This window comes from Trichomycterus rosablanca, chromosome 21 (genome assembly GCF_030014385.1).
Source record: "Trichomycterus rosablanca isolate fTriRos1 chromosome 21, fTriRos1.hap1, whole genome shotgun sequence".
In the NCBI taxonomy this organism is placed as follows: domain Eukaryota; kingdom Metazoa; phylum Chordata; class Actinopteri; order Siluriformes; family Trichomycteridae; genus Trichomycterus; species Trichomycterus rosablanca.
The window spans coordinates 5,085,955-5,098,176 of NC_086008.1; the positions used below are offsets into that span (position 1 = coordinate 5,085,955).

Below are 12,222 nucleotides of genomic sequence, written 5' to 3' on the forward strand. Positions count from 1 at the left end.
CTAACTAATCTGTCAAATATGCAAAAACAAAATCAAAAAGCAAACGTTTTCATGGACTGTATATAACAATGGCAGCGATATTAGTAAAAACAGGCCAAAATGAGTGGCCTTATTTGAAATGCACTCTTACAAGTGCCTTTATTAGTTTTTTCAGTTTTTTTTCCAGTAAGATAAAAAGATGATGATATAGCTGATTAGTTTGGTTTAATGTTTTGTTTCAAAATGCTTGTGGAGAAAATGAGTTAAAAGTGACAGAAGTGGGCACTTACAGTTTAATTCATTAAGAAGCTGTAAATAAAACTCAGATTTTGATATTTGAATACAGCTCCTCTTTTCTAATATTCTGTGTGGCTAACTTAAATGTTTTCTTTCTGATCACCAGGTATTGAGGCTGCAGAGTGTACCCAAGGAAAATGAGTTTGACAAAATGTACCTTTTCATGTGGGAGCAGGATGGAGAATGGGGACGTCTGAAATCAGCAGAAGCCCCCAGTAAATACGTGGGTGTCTCTGAGGACGTACTCATCCTCGACTCCAAACCAGAGATTTTTAAAATTCAAGAGCCAGATGTAAGCTAAGCTACTAAATATAAATGAAAGATTCTCTTTTGTTTCACCAGTAAAGCCAGTGCTTGTGTACCAGTTTCCTTCATTTAGGAAGAAGTCAGCACATACACTGTACAACCAAAAATATGTGGTCACCCGATCATGAGCTTTTTAAACATTTAAAAATCCATAAGCATTAATATGGAAGCTATAACCCCCCCACACACACACACACCTATTACAACTATACAACTCTACAACTGAATGATAACAATGAGCTGTATAGAACATCAACTCTATAGAAAATGTAAATATTCATTAATTATTTTACGTAAAGTTGATATATTTTGATTATTTGACATGAAGGTGCATATGCACAGTTTAATTGTGTTCTGCAGATTACACATTATTTGAAATACAAGGTTTGAATCATATTGACTTGTGCACTTTTTTAAGTATCATACCCTCTCTCATTTTTTGAGTGTGTTGCAGGGATTCAATTCAATATGTGTTTTTCAGTTTTTCAGTAAAAACATTAAAGTCATTTCTTTGTTATTTTGTCAGTTGATTAAAGGTTCAGAAAAATTAACAAATTACGGATTCTTGTTTTTATTTTAATTTATTTTACAAAATGTCCCAACAGGTGAATTGCCTAATAGGAAGGTTTTTCTGCCAGGCTGAGGCTGGAGCCTACTCCATAAAACATCATTCCTATGATAGTCCTCCTATCTATTAAAGACACACACAAAATTACAATTCAGCTTATTTGCATACATGTAACAGGAATTGTGTGGTTTAGATCTTCATTTCAAGATACATAAAACTGCCTGGTTTATACAGGATCATGGGTTACTACAACACTACTACTTCTGTATTCTTGTGTACTTACTTTTCATGCTGAACAGTATGCTGTCATAGTCTCATGGTTTACAGAAAACACACCCTAAACACACAGAAAACGATGCTTCTGTTGGAGAAATTTTCTAAATAAAGTACTATGATGTTATTAATATCAATTCTCTGAATTAGCAATTGTTGAACAGCAACAAATGATCTTTATTTTGTACCCAAAAATAATGTTAGCCAAGTCAGCCAAGACATGTTCCTGTTTTGATCACTGAAACATTTGGGGCGGCACGGTGGCTCAGTGGGTAGCACTGTCACCTCACAGCAAGAAGGTCCTGGGTTCAATCCCCAAGTGGGGCGGTTCGGGTCCTTTCTGTGTGGAATTTGCATGTTCCCCCCCCGTGTCTGCGTGGGTTTCCTCTGGGTGCTCCGGTTTCCTCCCACAGTCCAAGACATGCAAGTGAGGTGAATTGGAGATACAAAACTGTCCATGACTGTGTTCGATATAACCTTGTGAACTGATGAATCTTGTGTGATGAGTAACTACCGTTCCTGTCATGAATGTAACCAAAAAGTGTAAAACATGACGTTAAAATCCTAATAAACAAACAAACAATCACTGAAACATTTTCATTGTCATGCCAATAAGAAAGGACATTAGCCATAACCTTAGACAAGCATCTGTTGCTGCCAATTAATCTGGGAGGGGATACGTAGAGCCAGCGTCAAATAATTTGAAATTTCACTATTCTACAGTGAGAAGGATTGTTTACTACCGGAGTGACACCAACACAGTTGCCAGAAGTGGCCATATAATAACAGCAAATTCAGGTCAGACCAAACCAAAGAGTTACAACACGTGACAACACCTTTACAAACATATTAACCTCTAATTCAGCGTAAACCTCCTCCTCGAAAGCTTCTTCTATCCAAAAAGAATATGACAGTAATACTGACACTGCAAACTTGCATCTGAACAAAATGTTGTGGAACATTATCAATCATATTGCTGAGAACAAGATGGAGATATTTGGTCATCATGTGCAGCGCCATGTTTGAGAAAATTAAACACAGCAAAAGACAAAACACACATCATAACAACTGTCAAATATAGTGTTGGAAGGGTGATGATTTGGGCTTGTTTTGCAGCCACATGACCGTAGAAACTTGCAGTCATTAAGATAACAGGGAACTTCACATTATACCAGAATATTCTTAAGACAAATGCATGAGGCCATCTGTCTAGTAACCTAATCTGGGTCATGCAACAGAACAATGATCCAAACATGCCAGCAAGTGGTTATAAATGGCTTTAAAGGAAAAAAAATATGTTGGAAAGGAATTGGAATGATCAAGTCAAATGCCAGGTTTAAACGCCTTTAAAATGCTGTGGCGGAATCTTAGTAGAGCTGTGCATGAACAGTGTGCTTAAACATGAATGAATTAAAGAGGAGTGGACCAAAATATCTGATGATTATTGTTATGTTACTGTATTATAGGATGTAACTATTTTTCCTACTGTTTCTGAATGTTTGTTTACCAGAAAGATAAAAAACACAATTTAAAAAAAAGTATTAAAGCTCTGATAAAAAATACATTTAATCTGAAAAAAAAAATGTTGTTCACTGTAGTGTGTGTACTGTTGTTTTAGATGTTTAGGAGGGCAAGACAAGAATTTGTTGTAAATTGTAAATTTTCTGATTTGCCAGCTTAGATCAGCAAAAATAAACTTGCAGCATGGAAAGAACCAGACGAGACTGGTAAATTGCACAATGTAGCTTTACTTTGTTGGCTAAAATTGGTTCATCATGCTGCCCTAGTGACTTGCTTTTGACTCAGTTCAGCTTGAACAAACTATTCTACATTTAATGGCTTGCATGTCACAACTAAAACTTCTCTTTCTTCTGTTCACACTAGGTTTCCAGTAGCTGCTTATTTATTAATCGTGTCCACTCTCTCAGTTACACCCAGGGGCAATTTCAGAAGTGGCAATGAAGCTACTGCATTATTTTATTGTCTCTGTATCTTAAAGGAGCTTTTGACTAATATAATGGCTTCTTTACCCTAGTTATGGAACTATGTAGTCATAATGAAATCATTTGGGATTTACCCTGCTGGACAGGTTTGTAACTGTAGAGCTGGTTAGATAGAAAGGAGTTTAGTGTTTTTGGTTTTCATGTTTTTAGGGTTTGTTTTACTTTTTACCAGAAGCACTTATTTTTTATTGAAGTATAGGACAGCACATGTCAGCACAACCATTATGTTTAGCATTATGCAGTACCCATATTTTAACCAGACTGTCTCTAGTTACACCATCTGTGGTGATAACCACCCATCAAATTGGCGTACCTCTAACATTTGCAATTATTTAACATCATTTTAAAATTATTTTAAATAGACATTTATGGTTACTTTGTGAAACCACAAAAATCTCATCAACTGATAAAAAGTGTAATCATTTAGAATAAATAAAAACCAATGTTTTCTTTTTCCCCTTTTTATTTTGGCCAAAGAAGCAATCATCAGTAAATTATTACTAGGCTACATCAGTCAAAAATATTTGTCCCTATTCTTAGAAAACGGAATTACATTTAAAATTATCCACAATCTTTCTCAATATCTTTTGCTTTTTATGGAAGGTATAACCTCTCTGTCATGTATTGCAAAACGTTTTATAAAAAAAACTCTTACTGCCATATTGCTGATGTGCTGATATAAAAATAGCAGCTCATGCAACATGTAAACTGTAACCATAATGATGCTGTTACTATTAAATAAACAATTTTACAGGATTACTAGCTGCTTCTACACTGTCAACATTACTTATTACATTACTTATTATTCTTAATAAGGATGCACCTATATTACTTTTTCTTCCAACGTTACCTATGTCTAATTCTAATCCAAGTACTGATACCAACTATAACAAACTTATTTCCCTTTAAATCTTTTTAATATTAAAATGTTATGTAATTCTATTTTGATTAGGCCAATGATTTGTCACAGAATAAACTCGAAGGAATGTTTCACTAATTGGAAAATATTTTCAATATTAATCACAATATAGACATTTTAAAGAATATACAGCTTGGGCCATTTATTTATATGGATACACCTAAATAAAATGGGAATGGTTGGTGATATTAACTTCCTTTTTGTGGCACATTAGTATATGGGAGGGGGAAAACTTTTCAAGATGGGTGGTGACCATGGTGGCCATTTTGAATTCAGCCATTTTGGATCCAACTTTAGTTTTTTCAATGGGAAGAGGGTCATGTGACACATCAAACTTATTGAGAATTTCACAAGAAAAACAATGGTGTGCTTAGTTTTAACGTTGTTTAGTTCTGACCACTTATAAAATGGGTTCAAAGTGCTGCCCAGTGTGTTGGATTGTCAATGCAACCCTCTTCTCCCACTCTTCACACACTGATAGCAACACCGCAGAAGAAATGCTAGCACAGGCTTCTAGTATCCGTAGTTTCAGGTGCTGCACATCTCGTATCTTAACAGCATAGACAATTGCCTTCAGATGACCCCAAAGATAAAAGTCTAAGGGGGTCAGATCGGGAGACCTTGGGGGCCATTCAACTGACCCACGACGACCAATCCACTTTCCAGGAAACTGTTCATCTAGGAATGCTCGGACCCGACACCCATAATGTGGTGGTGCACCATCTTGCTGGAAAAACTCAGGGAACGTGCCAGCTTCAGTGCATAAAGAGGGAAACACATCATCATGTAGCAATTTCAAATATCCAGTGGCCTTGAGGTTTCCATTGATGAAGAATGGCCCCACTATCTTTGTACCCCATATACCACACCATACCATCAATTTTTGTGTTCCAACAGTCTTGGAGGGATCTATCCAATGTGGGTTAGTGTCAGACCAATAGCGGTGGTTTTGTTTGTTAACTTCACCATTCACATAAAAGTTTGCCTCATCACTGAACAAAATGTTCTGTGTAAAGCTCCTCACGCACCTCTGCGACATGTCAATGGCTGTAAACAAAGAGAAGCTTGTAAATAACTCATGAAAGAATAAAGTTACGTTAAAACTAAGCACACCATTGTTTTTCTTGTGAAATTCTCAATAAGTTTGATGTGTCACATGACCCTCTTCCCATTGAAAAAACTAAAGTTGGATCCAAAATGGCCGACTTCAAAATGGCCACCATGGTCACCACCCATCTTGAAAAGTTTTCCCCCTCCCATATACTAATGTGCCACAAACAGGAAGTTAATATTACCAACCATTCCCATTTTATTTAGGTGTATCCATATAAATGGCTCACCCTGTACTTCCAGCGAACAAGCTTGAATCAATTCTTGATTGGTATTTGGGAGTTCATAATGTTGACACAAGGCAGGCAAGTCTGAATAAGGTGCAATTTCTTCACATTAAGTCTGACTGGTACCAGCATCCTTATAGATACCCATTATTATGTCCATTTAGACATGAGCTTGTTAGACGCCTCATTCAAAAACCACAGGCCTTAATGTTGTCTCTTTGTAGCTTTACCAACCTCCACAGTCATGAAAAGTCTTACCATTAAATTTTGATGTGTTTTCTATAGTAAAACTGGTTTTTGTAGCATGGTCTGTCAAGAAAGCCCTGGTCCACCTATAAACTTCAGTTCAGTTGAGATTTAAAGGGTCGATTTTGGAGCAGGAGCTTTTTTTGAACTGCAGTCTTTGATAAGGCCATGGCAATGTAAAAAAAAAATGCTTGACTGCAAACAGCAGCTTCGTAACAGAGATGCGTTTGGTGATTCTAGGAATACATTCAACTTCTGATATTAGTTCTCTTTATGCTACGTGACAGTTTGGATTTTCTTTCTGACCATGGCAATGATAATCACTAACGACAAAGAAAAACATATGGAACTTTTACACCGGTAAATTAATGGTCTTTGTTTCTGTAAATGTATAATATATTTACTGTATATTTTGAAGCCAGTATATTTCATGAATAAACAATAAACTTGTTAAAACAGGAATTCATGACAGATTTTGAACACATAACAATGTGTGAATTATTTAGTCCCAAACCTTTAGTCGCAGAAATCATTCATATCCCAAAACTGTAATGTACACATTTACTATAGGTATATGTACAACCTTAACTATAAAAACATATTCATACTTTTTTTTTTACTTTAAATATGAAACACACACATACATCTTAAGTCATCTCCTCAGTTTTATTTAACATTGAAAAGGAAGTTTGTGGAAAGATACAGCAGAACGATCTCGACTGAACAGCTGCCGTTGTCACGGTACAGAAAAGACTTTAACGGAAGTCAGAATTTAAACAAATTGTTGAAATAGCAGAAAATCACTATTGCATTGCAAAATCATGTGTAAATGACAAATACTGCTGTTTTAGAGGTTTCCAAGAATAATAAAAAGAATCAAGGCAGGGTTCACACAATAGGTGCTGCACATCACAGTTTATAAATTACGAAACATTTTGCTCTAATAATAAAATCCGGAAAAATAAACACAGGCGTGTAAACTGTAACAGAAATAGATCTTTCAGATCTGCAGACTGATGAAAACAGGCTGTTGAAATAATACAATCAAATTCAGCTTCCTCAAATGAAATGAAATTAGTATCACATTAAGGATACAAACCAAACTAAATATAAAAGCATCTTACATACTTCTAAATTTGTAATATTTTCTAATATGGCCTTATATCCATGATGAATTAAGAAATTAGGAAAAGAAGATAAAATTATCCTCTGGATATTTGCATCCGAAAATTGCTTGAATAAGCATGTTTAACAAGTTAATAATCGATTCTATATTCCTATATAAATATAATTCTATATATATAACTGTATATCATGTTGAAAAATAAGTATTTTTTTCCAGTTAATGCCTGAAACGCCTGGTATATTTAATTCAAAATCTTTTAATTGAACCTTTAAGAAAAATTCATCAATGCTAATTTGAGTACAAGTATCCAAAGCGCTGGTCCAATCCATTATCCATGCTAACATCTGTAATAAATGCAAAGAGGCATCAGTATCATTTTGTATCAGCGTAACTAGTTTCTGTGTGCTTTCCCAAAACAATATAGTATGTACATTCATTGCTTTGTATTCTGTATTGTATGTTCTTTTTTTTAGAGAAATATCATTACAAAAAGAGCATACTTAAGGAAGGTGGTGAAATATTTCATAGCACCTTTTTCTATGAACGGCTCACGTTATGTGGCTTTACATACTGCAAAATGTCTAAGCTGCTGCTCGAACTTGTGAATATCTTTCATTTCAGATATTTGAGCCAGAGCTGAAATAGTCCATTGAACAAGCATTCGTTATGAACTCATTTAATTTCCTATCAGTAAAACATTGCTGGTCTTCTGTCCATTATAGCAACACACCAAGTATACATCCTGTAAATGAATAATACTGTAAACCCATGTTGAGTTGATACGAACATTACGAACAGGTTGTGGGTGTTTAATTCGGGTGAGGGACTTTCTTTTGTTTTCTTCCAAACCACTGCACCAAAAAGAAGCAGCGTTCAGCAAACTGTGCCTACAATTTTTCTGCTAGCACCCTAAAGCATTCTTTGGTTTGACCCCTTTCAGTAAATACTCAAGGTAGAGCCCAACTACCAACTTTCAAACAGTATCACCAACAGGTTCTTCTGTAATCTTGGTAACCACATAGAAATATTTGGAAGATATATGGTCATTGTATTCACCCATATTGCGACAGGTTTCACATGCTGTGTTACAGACCTCAGAATGACCCCGGAGCTGATCTTAAAAACTACTAGAGGTACAAATACAGCTAAAACAACTGCAATCACAGACTTTGAAGTCGGTCTGTTGAAGCCGAGATGTTAAAATACCACTGAACAATGGTCATAATGGTTTTAAGGTATTAAGAGTAACCCAGCCTGTCCATTCTTTAGATGGTTACGTTTAACAGATGAGAAACTGATCCTAACATTAGCAGAGGAAAAAAATGCACCTTAAAAACGCACGGTCCTTTGTCCCAGATGAACAAATCAAAGAATGCTTCGGACTGCTAGCTAAATCTGCAGCTAGCCAGCTAGGAAAAGTCATTTGACCTCCCGAGCTAGATAAATCATCTACTGCTTTACAGAAAATTACTTTTGTTCACAACAGTGTTTCTTAGTCACACAACTTTACTTTCCATATTTTTTAGTATTAAAGATAAAGATAGACATAAACATTTTAATGAATCCATATTTGCCTTTCTTGGTTATTCCACACACCCCAAACCTACAGAGAACCAGAGTAGACAAGATAAAACATAATTTTTTATATAAAGATAGGGATGCACCAATCTGATTTTGTGTATCGGTACCAGGGCCAACACTAGTCTAAAACAATCATGGGGTCTAGTTTTATGCTGCGTAGATGCAAATTAATAGAATGGAAATAAAATGGAATTGGTGCATCTCTACTCATAATACAGGCTAATGATGGATCCATGGAGTAATGACAATGAATTTGTGAAATTAAAGTAAAAATTGTAGTATAGTACACAAATGTTTTGTTTTGAAATGAATTCCAATAATGCATACACATAACGAGAGTTAAGAGGTAGTAAAAATGAAAGTGTACAAGACATTTAGTCTTAAAAAGCTTTGTGTGCTATTCTACAATTTTTACTTTTACTTTCCTGGACCTTTCTAAAAGCACGGCCACTGCCTATATGGAAGCTAGTTTTAAAGATGAATGTTAAAGCTGCAGTATGTAACTTTTCTTATTTAAAATGGATCAGGTTTTGTTGGATATGTAGACAATAACCCAACAAAACATGGAATTCTTTACCATTTCAAGTCAGAGCAGTCTGGTCAGATTATCAGACTTTTAGCCTTTGTAGAACCTAAGGGTATTTTTACACTTGGAGAATTAGTACTTTGTATTGATCTGCTTGTTTGGAGAGGGCATCATTAGAGTACGTTTGACACAGAATTATTTCCAAACTATTCCACATTACATCTGCTGTGCGGTCTTATCGAGGTGATAGATATAAACCTTTATATATACCTACATATACCTTTTTAATGTTCTTATTATTGGTATTTTGTTTCATGAACTGTGTTTTACTATTGCTTGCCATTGATGGATTATTTGTATGAAGCCTTTTTAATCAGGCTGCTCAACTGTGTCTATATATTAAACTTTAAAAAGTGTTAGATGTCTTTTCACAATGCATCTGTCAAAAACATATTCTGTATTATTTGTGGAATGCAGGATCTCTTTTCTCAAGTGTCACTTTTAACCAACTACACTGCCTCATGCCCAGCACTACGTACAGATCACTAATGCACATGCTGAGTAACACATCCGAGACTTTAAGTGGACTGTAATTGCCCCCCCCCCCCAGGTCTGGAAGAAACATACATATGAGAAATTCCCCTAGGCATTACTTTGCAACCATCATATTAATGTGTGAAATATAGTAACGAGCTGCTTGTAATAGCACATCACTACCAGAGAGGGCGCCAAACTCCAAATGTCTACAGTTACATACTGCAGCTTTAATAAATGTTATTCTGCTACTCTGGCCCTCTTTATTATCAGGTCTGGATCAATCGTCGTCCACGTCCTCTCCTTCGGATTCCTCTTGCTCCGGCCTCCTCTCGTACATTTTATCCCTCTGCCTCTCTTGGATCTCCTTCATTTCCTCGGCATAGCGAGAAAAAGCCGATCCGAACTTGCTCCAGGCTTTAAAGGGCACGGTGATGGAGTTTCGGTAGCTGGGCTTCACCTCGCTGACCCGCATAAACACGCCGTATTTGTTGGCGCCGACGTCGAAAAAGAAGCGCTTTGAGTCCACTGTGATCGAGGTGCCTTCGGGGAGCTCACCGTAACCCCCTGCGAGGCATCCAGACCCGGCTAAGTCTTCATCCTCGCCGCCGTAGTCGTCTATCAGCTTGGCTAAAGCATCTCGGAACTCGATGAGTCCCTGCGCGGGGAGGGCGATGGTCTGTCCGGACTGCATGCCTGCTGAGCCCTGAACCCCTCCCCCGCCGAGCCCGAAGCCGGCCCCGCGGTTAACGGTCTGCCGGATCCTCAGGAACCTCCCGCGCTGGTTTTCCTTTAGATCGAGGTAGTATTTGCGGTTCTCCCGCACCAGGAATTCGCTCTTTAGGGCCCGCCGAGGCCCGCCGTCCTCCCCACCAGAAGACTGCGCGATCTGCTCGGCGGTGCTGGGCCCCAGCTGAGCGTAATGCTCGATGAAATCGCCCAAGTATTCGCGGAATTCCGCCGCCACCGACATGGACAGTGTGAGCCTGCTTTTAGAGCCGCCAGCCCCGACCTCTGCGATCTTCACAAACCTGCCCTTCGAATTCTGCTTCACGTCCAAGTAGAAGCGCTTGTTCTGAATGTCCAGGCGTTTGGAGGCCAGCTCCTGGGTCTCCTCCTGATCCCTGAAGTGTGGAAACCCGCCGCCGCCTCCACTTCCGCCGCCACCTCCACTTCCACCGCGCTCACTCCCACTATCCCCATCCGCCATCTTTACCATCACCCTCCTGCTTCCACCACACTGCGCACTTCACTGCTCGCTCCCCGGGTTATTCCGTTTCCTACCCGTATTCAGACAGACAAATCCCGCCCCTGCTTAAACGTCTAATATCAGCAAGATTATAATATTTTAAATTCATTTAAAATGAGTAATAATGTAATAATAAGTTTATTCATTTTAAATTCATGTAAAAATAGTTATACTCACAATTAAATAAATACAACACCTCATTGTGAGCACATGTTCAATGCATTCAGTTTTTCTTTTGCTATTTTGCATTCGTCTCCAAAAAATGTGTTAGTGCAACTATATACAACTGCATATATATGTATATATATATTAAAGTTGAGCTCTTGTATGAGCCACTGTCCCTAAAATACAAGTTGTACTTCTTTCTCCATTCAATATTATTCAATATTATTATTGACATATTCTCATTGCATTATACCACCTGTTTTATTAACAAAAGCAGCCTTTTTGGAAATGTTAGTGATCTTGTTACTGCCTAACAAATGGGCTTTCAGTATGCAGCAGTTACAAATAAAAAATTGGAAGGCCATGTTACAACTTTGAGTGACAGTTTTAAGTTCAATGCATTCAGTTTTTCTTTTGCTATTTTGCATTCATGTCTCCAAAAAATGTCAGTTAGTGCAACTATATACAGTACAACTGCATATATATCAAACTGTATGACGAATTTTCAACATTAAATGTGAGCTCTTGTATGAACCACTGTCCCTGAAATACAATTTGTACTTGTTTCTTCATGAATTCAATATTATTCAATATTATTATTGACATATTCTCATTGCATTATACCACCTGTTTTATTAACAAAACCAACCACACCATAATTTATTCTTTTTCAATTGTGGAAATGTTAGTGATCTTGTTACTGCCTGACAAATGGGCTTTCAGTATGCAGCAGTTACAAATAAAAAACTGGAAGGCCATGTTATGACTTTAAGTGACAGCTTTAAGTTCAATGCGTTTTGTGTTGATTATGTATTCATTTCTAACACATAGGGGTAATTTGGAGCAGCCAATCCACCTACTGCATGTTTGGGAGGTGATGGGAAACCTGAGTACCCAGAGGAACTCTACATGGACACAGTGATAACATGATTTATGTCCCACACTGACTAAAAGCTAGGATGGGAACCATTTTGCTGTTTGGCACACATTCAACAAGCCTTTATTAATAACCAGTTTATTTAATAAAACAGTTTTGTTACAGTGATTACAGGTCTACTGAAAACACTGGTGTGTTCTGCATCAAAAGTTATGTTAGTTTTGTGTTTATATTTT

General features: G+C 37.1%; 1 protein-coding gene across 2 annotated transcripts; it reads right to left on the minus strand.

The window, feature by feature from the left end:
- Positions 1–1,201: 1,201 nt before the first annotated feature.
- purba (purine-rich element binding protein Ba) lies at positions 1,202–10,914 on the minus strand. 2 transcript variants are annotated; one of them, XR_010015558.1, is made up of 2 exons: positions 9,879–10,914; positions 1,202–1,273 (listed from the first exon to the last, which is right to left on the minus strand). XR_010015558.1 is itself a non-coding variant. In XM_063017789.1 (1 exon), the coding sequence occupies exon 1, from the start codon at positions 10,912–10,914 to the stop codon at positions 9,976–9,978; it is 939 nt and encodes a 312-aa protein (XP_062873859.1). In that variant the 3' UTR covers positions 6,576–9,975. The 2 variants fall into 2 exon arrangements, 1 of the variants encoding a protein (XP_062873859.1); XM_063017789.1 differs by lacking the exon at positions 1,202–1,273 and having other exon boundaries at positions 6,576–10,914.
- Positions 10,915–12,222: the final 1,308 nt, after the last annotated feature.